We start from the raw sequence: 12,804 nt of genomic DNA, 5'->3' as shown, positions 1-12,804 counted from the left end.
CACACACACGTGCGCACACACACACACTGTCAGACGAAATTGGCCTACAAAGACAGAGTGAGCAATTCTGACCACGCAGTGCAGAGGAGACTGAGCGGACCGGTGGCTGTGTGAGTATGAAGCTAGAATCACTTATTGCTAATGCTGGATTCATAATGAATATAGCACTTTTTTGCATGGTTTTCTCAGTGTTTGGCTTATTTGTATAACATCAGCTAAAACTGTGTGTTTTGAGTGGATTTGTCCTTTGGTGAAGATTTTCAATTAAAATGTGTCCTTGTGCTGTCAACACTTCTTTGGCTAAACGGTAAGCTCTTTTTACTATGTAGCTGTTAAAATGTAACAATATTGTCAAATGTTTACCAGTGCAGCAAGTCGCTTTTTAATTTCTTAGTAAATGGCATGTGGAATCATGGATGGATGGAAAGATAATCTTCATTCACAACACAATCTATATGGTCTTTATTTAAGACAAAATTACACAACTTTGCATATGTAAACATGTTGTCTTATAGATGAAAAATCAACATTTACTATTTTTAATCAGTTGCACCTTTTCTTTATCTCAATATTTCTCTATTTCCACTTTTGCATCTTGGGTTTTTGTGTCTCATCTCACCTTCCCTCTCTAGAAATATAAAAAAACTCTGTTTTGAAAATGTGATGTGAATAATGTGATGAGTGCATGAAGCAGCACTTCAACTCACATTTTGTTATTCACATGAGTTGTAGATGAACAATTTATTATAATTTGTTAGGAATATATAAGCAATTGCATTTACATTCAATGAGCCACAATCAACCAGCAAATTACAAATATTGTATCGTTATCAATGTAGTCAACAACTTAATACACATTCAACTGAGTGTGAGTGTGAGTGTGAGTGCGGGGCCACATCAACCTCTTATTCAGCCAAGCTGAGTGTGAGAAATGCTTTCCAACAGCGACCTGCTTTTAGATTATATACCCGGATTAGTGAGTCAGGTTAAGCTATTTGAGGAATGCTTTAAAATCGGATACATTGGAACTGTCATTTCTAAGACAGCAAAGTACTTCTAGTTCTGCTTTAAATGGCTTATTTAAATTGCAATAGCAGTCCTGGCTGCAAAGTCAGTCTTTTTATTTAGTCTGTCCTCTTTCCTTCCTATAACCACTTTTATTTGTCTCAGAGGTCAGAATGGTTTTAGTTTGTGACATGAACAATGTGTGTTCTCACCTGTCAATGTGTGTGCCTATACACGCACACACACCTATTCAGTGAGCAGATGTCTATGTTTGTTAAGCCTATGTATACAAGAGGCTTTTTCTTTCTTCGGTGTTCCAACATAATCAAGGCCCTTCTACCTCAGAGAAAGCCCTTGAACTACTATGCTACAGTGGGAATTTGTTATCCTATAAAGCTGCTTTGTGTAGCGTTCTAGCACCGCCCGTTTCCACAGCACTTTGGAGATATTACATTAATATTTACTAACAACACACAAGACCATTAATGGAAACAAATCACTTTCAGTTTCTGATAATTTTGCTGTCAATTATCAGAAATGATTGCACACAAAACACCTCTGGTGTAAATAGAGACCGACAACAGTGATTAAATTGTTTAATTGATTTCTTTGTTACACTCACAAACAATTTGTCTCTGTTTGTTACAGCCAGAGAGACAGCCTGATGTCCATGCGTCCAGGCATCATGATGTCCATCGTGGCTCAGTATCTGAGCCTTCTCACGCTGGGTGAGTTGAAGATCAGTTTGTATTTGTCTGTTTAGGGTTGCTTCCATGTGTCATTTTAGACCAAGACCACGTGAAAAGGAGGCTTTGGTTCGGTCCCAATCATACTTTGATCTGGTTTGATTGTGTTGTGAAAGCAAACCAGACTAACGCGTTCGGTGATAGTAGACACAGTATTCAAAGCCCATGGCGTGTGTCTTCTGACATGCCAGCCAATCCCTCCTCAGTAGTGCAATCAGCAGTAGGGTAAAACGTTAAATGTGGAAATCATTTCTGAAGCTGGTGCCTACAGGTGATCATGCGTCCTCTCCTTCCAAACCAACAACCTTGTCACATTTGTTGTTGTTTTTGCTTCAGGAGACTCACAACCAAAGTAATCTTCGTACTCATACTCCCCCTGTACATCGTCATTAGGTCTAATCCATCATTATTTACATGCTTATCACAGGATTGAGCTGTGACACACAGAAGCTTGTTCTGGATTGTGTTTACTTCAGGGAACAGGAAGTGAAGGGTTTAAGTGAGGATTCTCCTTCGCTGAGCCACCTTTTTGTCCAGTCAAATTTATGGGGAAATGATGGATGCTCTCTGTAAACACACTTCCTTCTGTGCTTTTTGTTTTGTTATTTGAAACTCCAATTTCACATGTTTTACTGCAGTCCCTCTTCTGTCTGCTCCTGCCTCCTGTACCTGCCATTCAACAATTTTGATGTGTCTTTGCCTTTAGTTTATATCGCTTGGAGCAAATCCACTCCCGTTAGTCTCCGGTCACATCTTTACATTGATTTTTGTTCATACTGCATCTAAATATGGCCTCATGTTTTTTAATTTACCTGAACAGCAACGGTTAGAAATTGGGGTTCATTCAACTAAGGTGTTTGGAGACTGTTAGATCTTTAAGAGTGAGACTGGCAATATTCTAGATTATATTTTTATTACTGCCAACAAAACCAATTATGGTTTAGTCCATCTCTCGATACCAAGCCTGTCTGTGGCACTCAGGCCCAAGTCTTCTTGATCACATCTGTAAAAAAGGTTTCATAAATATATTCTTTCATTTAAAAAAATGGCAAAATTATTTAGGACTGTCCCATTATCATCAGTCAATGTGGTCTCCCAAATTGTCCACTGAAGCATGGCCATGCATTCATGCCTGCTTTCCGTTGTGGACATTTGTTGCACTAAACAGCTCCATCCAACTCAAGATGTCAAGGCTCCTGTGGTCATTTAAACCCCGGTTTAATAGGTCAGCTTGTAGGATGTGAAAACTTTGAGAATCTGGGGTATTTGTGGAATGTGTTGAAAATGATGGGCTACTGACAGTAGTTCTGGATCTGAGACAGAATGAAGGGTTAATTGGTGCCTAGGGAAATTTTGAAAGGGGCCACACGCACAGAGTGCACAGCCACTGTTGAATCTTAGTTTTGTCTAGTTGTGTTTGAGAATTTAGGAGACTTAACAGTGATTCTATGACAGTTGAAGTGAAGTTGTTCTTTTGAACTTCAGCCACCCACACACTTTGAAATGGAGACTCATTAAGGCTATTGCACTTGCAACTTGCCTAACTCAGGTATCTGGGTCAATCTCTATGTTACTTATTTACTGGAAGAACACTGTACTGGTGTGTGTGTGTGAGGTGGTGGAAACTGACAACTGAGATTGAGTTATCTTTTTTACTCCTATACATATTGACAAATGCATGAATGAAAGAATGAATGGATCAATGAAAGCATGAATGAACAATGTTAAGCTACCATGCATGAAATGCAACCCTTCCTTCTGAGTTTTCACATAAAAGTCTTGCAGCCTTACCTTTACATGTCAGCATTTAATGTGAAGACGTTTTGTTGATGAAATCAGGATTACAGCTTGCAAATTCTTGTTTTTAGAAGGTAAAAAAACTATGCAATTTTGCTTTAAAAGACCTAAAATAAGAGCAGCAGAATGTTGACTATGACATGACTTAGTTGTGCTGATGCAATTAGTGCTGTAGAAATCTACAACATTTACCATGTAAGCTGTTGTAGTTGGCTACAAGTAATTCCACCCCCTCAATGTTTTGTTTTTTTACACAGAACTTTATTAGCAACCAGCCTTTATTTGTTGCTTTTATTCATTGGCAGACATGTACACTCAGACTTCAGTTAGCAGCAGGACAGTAATTGTCTTTCTCCCAACACGCTGCTGAGCTGTTCCAAAGATTTGAAGTTTAAACAGTGAGATCATGTGAGTGCAGTGGCAGACTTTTTCACTTTAAGCAAATCTCCAAACTACATTTAAATTTTTTGTTTAATAAATACATACTGATATTTGGCACATAAACTGGTTTAGGTTAATTGGACTTAAAAAAATGTTTTATTGTATTATTTATTTTTCTTTAATTCAAATATGCTTAGGTGGAACAGGTAGGTCATCATTTACCTACATTTATAGTTTGCAGAGGCATACTCCACTATCACAGCATGCAAATAAACTTTACAACATATAAATAGACAAAGCTTAATTTTTGAGATTTCCTCCAAAATTATTTCTGAGGTTTTAAGGTGGTTATAGATAGCATACAGTATAAGACCCAATGTATTTTGCACACAGTTTCATGCTAAATTTGATTAAGGTAGGTTAATGTAAACTAAGTCAAGGTACTGTAAGATAACATAAGGAAGGAGAAGGTTAAAATCATAGTTTAAAAGAATTACTTGAGGTGAAAGTAATAATACTTTACACTTGTATCTGTTCTTCTTTATTTGTATTGATATAACATACTGTGATAGTGATTTAGCATTTCATAAAAGCAGTCACAGTAGTTAATGTTAGTTAGGAATAGCGATTACGCACACATTGGCTAAACAGAATAAGAATATCATCTGCAAAACATTTGAAACACTTATCCCCAAAAATGGAGACGAAACAAAACAAAACTTCTCACAGCTTGCCACATGTTATCAACAACGATTACTTGATGTGAAAACCCTCAACATATATGTATATATATATTTTTTTTTTCCTGCCTCCTTTCTGCACTGCTGTTGCACTTCCAACAAACATGTTGTATTACTAATCCGTCATAGATAAAAGATTGGGAAGAGTTTTGTACCATATGCCAATTTGAAGGCCAATTGATTGGAAGTGGAAAGGAAGGGTGTGCACAGGTCCTGTTCCGTTTGTGTATATATGTGCAGAACTTGAGCGTATGTTTGCGTCCACCACACTGACACCTGGAATGTTTCCTTTAATGAATGACATTTTCCTCTCTGTCTCTGCATTCCTGCCATAGTGCTTCATACAGGAGGGAGATGCCCCAGGGTGTTTACCTGTGACACCTCCCCTCTGTGTATCTGTTATGTGTGCATGTGTGTATGTTACATTGCCCCGTGCTATACACTCTAATCACACACAAGTAAACCAGCTGGTGCCAAATAACATCTGTACAACTTGCTTTACTTCAAGACGAACTTGTGTCTCTCAGCCTTGCTTTCTTTTGGACGTTCTGTAGTCAAAGAACTCTTTGGGTATGTGTATTATAAATGCTGTCTCTCTGGCTTTACCCTGGTACCATTAGCCACTTTAGTTGAAACAAGAGTTTCAGTTCAAAGTTTTTTTACCTGCATCTCATGGCATTTTGTTTTTAGGAAATGTGATAAAACTCACAAAATTGCAAGAAATGAAAGTACACCTCCTATAAGCAATTCTTGTTTGAAAAGCCTTTATGAATGACACTTTTAAGAGTCATTTGTACCAGCCTGGAATTGGCAACTGGTTACTTAGGCAACCTCTCCCTTCTGGTGCTACATGAGCCATGTGCTATTGTCATGTCTGCAATAATTTCTGTAGGGTGTCAAGTTTAAAAATACACCGCAAAACACACTCTAATTGCAACACTCACATCTATGCAATATATGCATGTCCTTAGAGCAATGAAATGACATAGAAATGCAAAAACACCCAGCAAAATTCTAAAAATAATGACATCAGTATGTTATTGCATGCACCACTAAAGTAATACAATGCACACATACAAAGACACATTCTGTCATTCTCCATGCTTGTCGGGGCAGGAGAAAACCTAGTGAAGGATATGTTTCCTACGGCCCACACAGAGAGGGGGACGGATCCCACTGTCATATCTCAGATGTCAGAAGCATCTTTTGAAAAATGAGGCTCTTTGACCTTTGATCTTTTGTAAGTGTGTGCCCAGATGATAGCTTTGCCATGTCATTATCAACACAAACACCATTATTTACTGTTTTAGCACAATATAACAGATTGGAGAAAGACAGTCGGAAAGCTTCAGAGAATGGCGTACATTATAGTAGCAACATTCCATGAATGTGTGGTCTATTTCAAAACACAACCTTAGTTGTTAATTACAACTGAGGGTAAATTATGACTACTGAGGGGTACGTGCCTAGACAGAGTGTCGGGAGAGGAGGCCAAAACACATCTGGATGTTACTTTTATCACTCTCTCAGAAAAGGTAACTTTACTGTGATTAACTGTGATGATTAACAGCCAGGGCAGCGCAAATATTGAGAGCTGAAGTGAAATGCTGCTTAAAAATATGATAAATGCAACACATGGACTTTTTCATTAAAATACATTTGATGATTTGTCCCTTGAAGTAGTTATTACCCTGAAAGTTTCTTAGTTGTAAAGAAAATACTATCAAATCAAAAACATCAGTGGGTTCTGTTTGTTATAATACTTGGTATATTATTCTACTCGCAATTAATTAACTCTTTTTTTCACTCTGACAAAAAGTTTGAATATTTTTAGATCATTTTTAACAGTGACTTTAATACTCCTTCATAAGTAACATAGTATATTTGAAGCACACATTTTTGTACACGACCAGTAACTTGAAGTGCATATTTAATTGTAACAAGATGTAAAATAAATAAATAAACGTCTTCATACAATGGTTGGCAGAATCTTACGAAAAGTTCTGCACCATTTTTTGTGCGTTACTCTACAAATGTCCGGTGCCTCGCTTTTTTGGTTTCTTTTTTTGTGTATAAATTAAACTCTTTATCTAATATGGGCAATAAGCGCGCCTGCACAAGCCCCTGTTAAGGCAACAAACTATTTGGTCAAGTTTAGGATTAAGATCATGGTTTGGGTTGAAATAAGTATGTTTGAGCTACTTCGTTAGGCTATGTAACTCACGGCGGTAACGTTAGTCCATTACATAAATAACTCTAGCTTTAGGACACAAACAGCGGCCTCCTGGGTAAAATTTGGGTGTTGACCCATTCATCCACCAGAAATTCTGACTACTGAATACTCTATATACAACTTCACCTGACTTCATCCTGACAGGCAGCCCTGCACATCCTGGCTCGCGGTTACAAAGTTCATATACGAATCAAATTTTGCATTACTTTTGGAGCTGTATAAGTACAAACAGTGAATGAGAACAGCCTGAAATGAAAGCTTTCTTTACAAATCGGCTGATTTTGCACTTTCCTGGTCTCCAAAGACTGAGTTTGTCATTGCTATTTACAACAGATGAAGTTCAAACCTGTTTTTTGTTCATGACAGGATGATTCCCATGTGTTGCATTGTGCCTCATTATGGCAGGTTCTTTGACCAATGAGTGAAGCCATTGTGCAATGTCATACCTGTAAAGTGAGGTCAGTTTCTATGGTTCTGAATTCTTGAAGTAGTTGTTTGAGTAGAGGGGTGGGACCACTGGGTGTTATTTTCAGCTTTAAGAATGACACACATAGTTTTTCTACTTTTCTACTCCTAAAATGTGTTCATTAAGGAAATACATCTTCAATTTACCTTAATATGACACGCCATTTTATTCAATTTGATTCTTTTTCACGCACAATCTTGTAACTGTACAATAAATTTTCGAGTGTCAGTATTGCATTTTATGTTTGGTTAGGGTGTGTTTGATCTTAACCTACAGTCCACAGCTCTATCTTCTCAGCCATTTATGTGCAATTCTGCATGTGCACACCTGCCTATACAGTTGTGTGTGTGTGTGTGTGTGTGTGTGTCTGTGTGTGTGAACATTACAGACTGATTGTGTGGGATAATTTCTGGCAGTAGAATTGTGAACAATGTCAGCCAGGCATTGTTAATGGCTTACAGCAAAACAGAAAATCATCCATCCATCCATCTTTGTCCGCTTATCTGGGGTTGGGTCGCGGGGGCAGCAGCTCCAGCATGGGACCCTAAACTTCCCTTTCCCGAGACACATTAACAATTTACGACTGGGGGATCCCGGCGTTCCCAGGTCAGGGTGGAGATATAATTCCTAGTAAATGTCCTGGGGTCTTCTCCAAGGCCTTTTTCCAGCTGTACATGCCTACGATGCCCAAACCACCTGAACTGGAAAATCAGCCTTTGTTAGACAAAATTAAGGCCTACATTCTGAAATACTGACAGCTCTTAGTGTGATGTTGCCACTTTACGAATCCACCACTCTTTGTATATAGGAGGAGTCCAAAGCTGCCAATGCACTGCCTGACCTTAACAGACTTTGTTATCATCACCCTGTGACGGGGCGCATGTCGGCTTTCACGGTAGAGATGTGCTACCTATTTCATCCAAAGACTGAGTCTATAGGTATATGTTATATGCCTGTACATGTTTAATGTGTTCATATGTTTCATCCATTTTCACAATGTTTAATATCATCAGTTATTCTAGCCATTCTCCAATTCCCCACAGTAATCCCGTAGCTTTCTTGTGCACACATTTAATATCTAAAACTATGATGTGATTCACATGTTACTGCTACATTCATCAATCCATCATTCTGTTTAAAACCATACCATACTTGACAAACATTACCGATTTACAATAACCACGCCAAACTCAGAACTTTGTTAAGTACGTGTCTGTTTATTAAGTTTAAAAGTGTAACAGAGGTTAAACATGATAGTCATTAGCTTTGTCTTACCGGCGGCTGCTGCGTTTTGTTTAAAGGGAAGTTTGCCGTGCACACTGGGTTTACAAGACGGTAGGACTTCCAGGGTGACAGGAAGTGACCCTTTTTAAAAATAATATACATTGTAACCCTCAGGATATCTTGTGGTTTGTGGAAACGGTTATGTTAATTATATTTATGTTATTATGCATATTTCTAGTTCACTATAATTACTAATTTTGGCTGTTTAGAGCTCTGATGAAATCATGAATGAAATCATCCATGTATCCTTTAGAAAGGCATTACAATGACACAATCATATCCTTCTTACACTACAAATATGACAGTCATACCACAAGGTGGTACATAAATTAGTGTTTAAGAGCTCCCCAGCATTAGAGTTGTCTGTCTAAAGAAGATATGCAGTTTTTTTATGCAATGGATTCTTATGATTCCAACTCACAATGGCTGTGCCTTTGTCATCATGCCTCAACCTGTTGCTGCTCTGTTGTTTTCTGTAAATCAACAGGATGAACGACCCGATATCTCTCCTATCATCACTCATCCCCTATCCCTCTATCACACAACTCAATGTTCTGCTGATTATGGAGCCTCGAGTTTGTTCAGGCAGGCACAGAAGTCACGTGTTCCACACACTGTCCAATCATATGACTGCTCCCTTTCTCGAAAACTAGGCGGTCAATCTGGAAAGACATTTTTTGCTAATTTCGCCAGCATACATTATTGCTGCATCACTGCCTGTTTCCCAACATATTTTAGTCTCCCCAGTCTTTTCTTGCAACTTGACCTATAGTATGTAAGTCTAGAAGATTTCTCTCAGTACGGTTAAATGTTGATTCAAACATGCGCTGGTGGTTGCTTTGTAATTTCAGGACAGTCTGTGTCAATAAATGGTTAAAGCTTGATGTAGATAGTTTTTCTGTCCATCTTTCGTTTTTGTGTCACCATAATTTATCTCATTGTCTTTCTCTGCCCCCCTTACCCTTGCTGCCTCTTCCTCGCATATCCCTGATGAGGCCTGTTATTCAGAATTAGTGATGCAGAGAGAGTGTTTACACGGGTGAAGGAGAGAATCGGAGGGAACAGGACAAGAACGTTATGGAGAATCATAGTTAATGTGGTTCTTCTTAGTTCATTAAGGCAATTGCTTTCTGGGATGTCAGGCGGTGTTAACACGATGATCTTACTATTTATAATCCACCATGCTTCTGTGTAGCCAGACATACCACACATGCCATGGTGGATGAGGAAGACTAATATTTTGGTTTATACTGCAGATGCTGAGGGAACAGATGTCATGGCACAAACAGTTCCTCATATACTTCCTTGACTTTGTTTTTTTAAGGAAATGCTGATTATACACTTTAAATGTTGTACTTCTATTAATTTATGAGACAAACATGTATGTTTGATGTACTTGCAGAACTTAGCACTTGACTGATACCTGACTGACTTAGGCCCATGCTCAATAGTGGATGATGTGGAAAACTTGTACTGCAAGTGAATCCTCACTTTGATGAATAATAGAACAAACTTGACCAGCTTCAGTTATCCTTACTTGATACAATGCATTGACACTTTATTACTCTTACGGCACTGACTTGCTCCGGTACTTTACTTTAAAATAAATAAAACATATTTATCTGTTTTATTAAGGGATAACTATCACAATCTTAGTGATAATATTTCTATTGCATATGTGTCCCGCTGTGCAATTGTAATATTGTTACGGATGAAATGTCGATCACAATGTTAGAAATGAAAGGAATAATATCCCCAGTGCAGCCACAACCAGATGTTCTTTTACCCTTTTTTCAAAACACACAACACAAACATGCAGCCAGGGGATTATATTGGGAACAGAAAGGCTTGTTATAAACGTTTACATATTTCTTTAAAAAAAAAAAAATACTACAATGCTTAAGGGGGCTTACTTCGGGCAAAGCAGATTAGTGACATGGCTATAGCACCCTTAGCCTCGGTGTAGCACCGTACTTGACCTATATATATATATATATATATATATAATACCAAAAACAATTACATTTGCTTAGCCTAATAAAGTATATCCAACATCATACAGAATTACATATAATCACGTCACAATGGAAGAGCCAAAACAATGTCATATAACCCTTGGTCTAGACTATTTACCATGGGATTCGGGAACATCTACAAGGTCTCCATCTTATCTTGACCTCCAGACACCCAGAGCAAAGCCCCTTAATATAAAGCATGCCAAGGGTGAAGAACTTTAAGTAGGCCTCTTAGGTTAATCACCATGAAAGCACAATTTTTCTGGACAAAAGATATTAAATCGACCCTACAAATGACCTCAAACATATAATCCAACTTCATCCAATTTCAACCTGAGCCAAGGTCTAACTAGCCAATAAATAACTGGAAACACAGATGCACTGGGGACTTTAATGTGCACTTAATTCTTAGAAAGTTCTGTTGGATACATACCTTCATCCAGCTCATTTTCTTTTACTTTACTGTATTCTTCAAGTGAAATTGTGTTTTAAACAAATCAAGTTATTGAACACCCAGCGTATTAATTATTATTGTGTGAATGCAGATTCAGCAGCATCACAGCATTGTTATTGTGCGAGTTGTATCTGAGAGTAGTTGCTGGATATCTGGTTTATATATGTTGGTGCACAGCCTGTGCCTTTAGTGTTTGACTTTTACGGCCCCTGTGTTGTCTCCAGAGACCAGGCTTTTACACAGTGTAATCCAGGGGCAGGCAGCTAGCGGATCAAGGAGAGATTCCTACGATTTGAGACAAAAATGAAATTGTGCTGAAACCAGGCAGGAAATCATAGTGTACCTTTAATGGCAGCAGTCTGACACAGGTGATAGGTTGTTAGCTCATTACAAACATCACAGATCAAAGCAATCTCCTCTGTCTTTACAAACTTGGCCATTGATTAGTAAGCAGGACGCAGCATTTTCGCCAGACAGTCAAATTGCCACTACAGACGTACGTTGTTTGCTTGCCACTGCTGTGCTACTGTTGTAACACCAACAACTTTCATACAATTATTCAACTGTTAAAGACGTATTAATTAAAACAATTATCACTTTTCCGCATTTCTTACAACTTCACCTTCTTCTTACACATTTTAACCAGTATTCCAGTTTAGTTTTATCATTAGCCTTAAAAAAAACAACTTTAATTATTCCACATCTTTTTTACATTAGTGGTGTTATTCAACTTGTCAGTGAAATTCATACCAATTAAAACAATTCCCACTATTCTCACTACTTCAACTTCTTCTTACAGATGTAAGCTACTAATCCAGTTTAGCTCTAGCAATTAAGTTATTCAGCATTCACAAGCATTTTCTGCAGGAAATACATTTTCTAGTTTCTAAATTTAAAAAGTTGTTTAGATGAGATGTTCTTACTGTGTGCACTTCTAGACCGTCAAGAACTTGATGTATAAAGTTTTAACACAATGAGTGGAATAATTATTATTCTCTTTTTTTTTTCTACCCTGCACCTCTCCGCTTGCAGCTCTCAGTGTGTTTGGACAGGAGCTCCCATCAAGCCCTCATGGTTGCACTGATGGCAGCTGCTACCCTGCGACAGGAAACCTTCTGATTGGACGGGCTGTCAATCTATCCGCCACGTCTACTTGCGGCCTGAACGGGCCGCAGCCCTACTGCATTGTCAGCCATCTGCAGGTCAGGACCCACACAAACGCATAGTCAATGTGAAATATAAGGAGTAACTGTTAAAGGGTTTTCCATACCTTCCTGCTAGTGACAGGTTAATCATGCACATTCATCTTTTCCTTCATGTGCACCCGGTATCACATCATGTGCTGTGATTTACGTATATTTTCCACATTTGGCATTCTCAGTCACTGCAATGATTAAACTCAACGTGGTTGACTCCCCCAACTGCCTGTTCCATTCCTCACACCCCCTTTACAATAGTCCCTACAATGTTTTTTTTTCCATGCACTCATCCATCTTCATCCTTCAGTTTCCACTCTTCCCTCTTCATTTGTTCATCTGTCTGTTTGTGTGCAGTCCGGTTTCCATAAGCAAGGCCCCCTGACGCTAACCAGCCTTTCAATATCAGGCCCAGGTGTAGACTAGACTCACATGTCAGCCACACCTTAGACACACACACACACACACACACACACACACACACACA

General features: G+C 38.4%; 1 protein-coding gene across 1 annotated transcript in view; it reads left to right on the top strand.

The window, feature by feature from the left end:
• Positions 1 to 12,804, top strand: part of lamb2l (laminin, beta 2-like) — a 49,544-nt gene that overhangs the window by 10,254 nt on the left and 26,486 nt on the right. The window contains exons 2-3 of the mRNA XM_032521630.1: positions 1,654 to 1,733; positions 12,154 to 12,323. Coding sequence (XP_032377521.1) covers positions 1,654 to 1,733; positions 12,154 to 12,323 — 250 coding nt within the window. The remainder of the gene's footprint in view (positions 1 to 1,653; positions 1,734 to 12,153; positions 12,324 to 12,804) is intronic.

Source organism: Etheostoma spectabile, chromosome 7, assembly GCF_008692095.1.
Source record: "Etheostoma spectabile isolate EspeVRDwgs_2016 chromosome 7, UIUC_Espe_1.0, whole genome shotgun sequence".
NCBI classification, from domain to species: Eukaryota; Metazoa; Chordata; class Actinopteri; order Perciformes; family Percidae; genus Etheostoma; species Etheostoma spectabile.
Note: the sequence above shows the minus strand (reverse complement) of the source record. Positions and strands in the feature narration are given on the sequence as shown.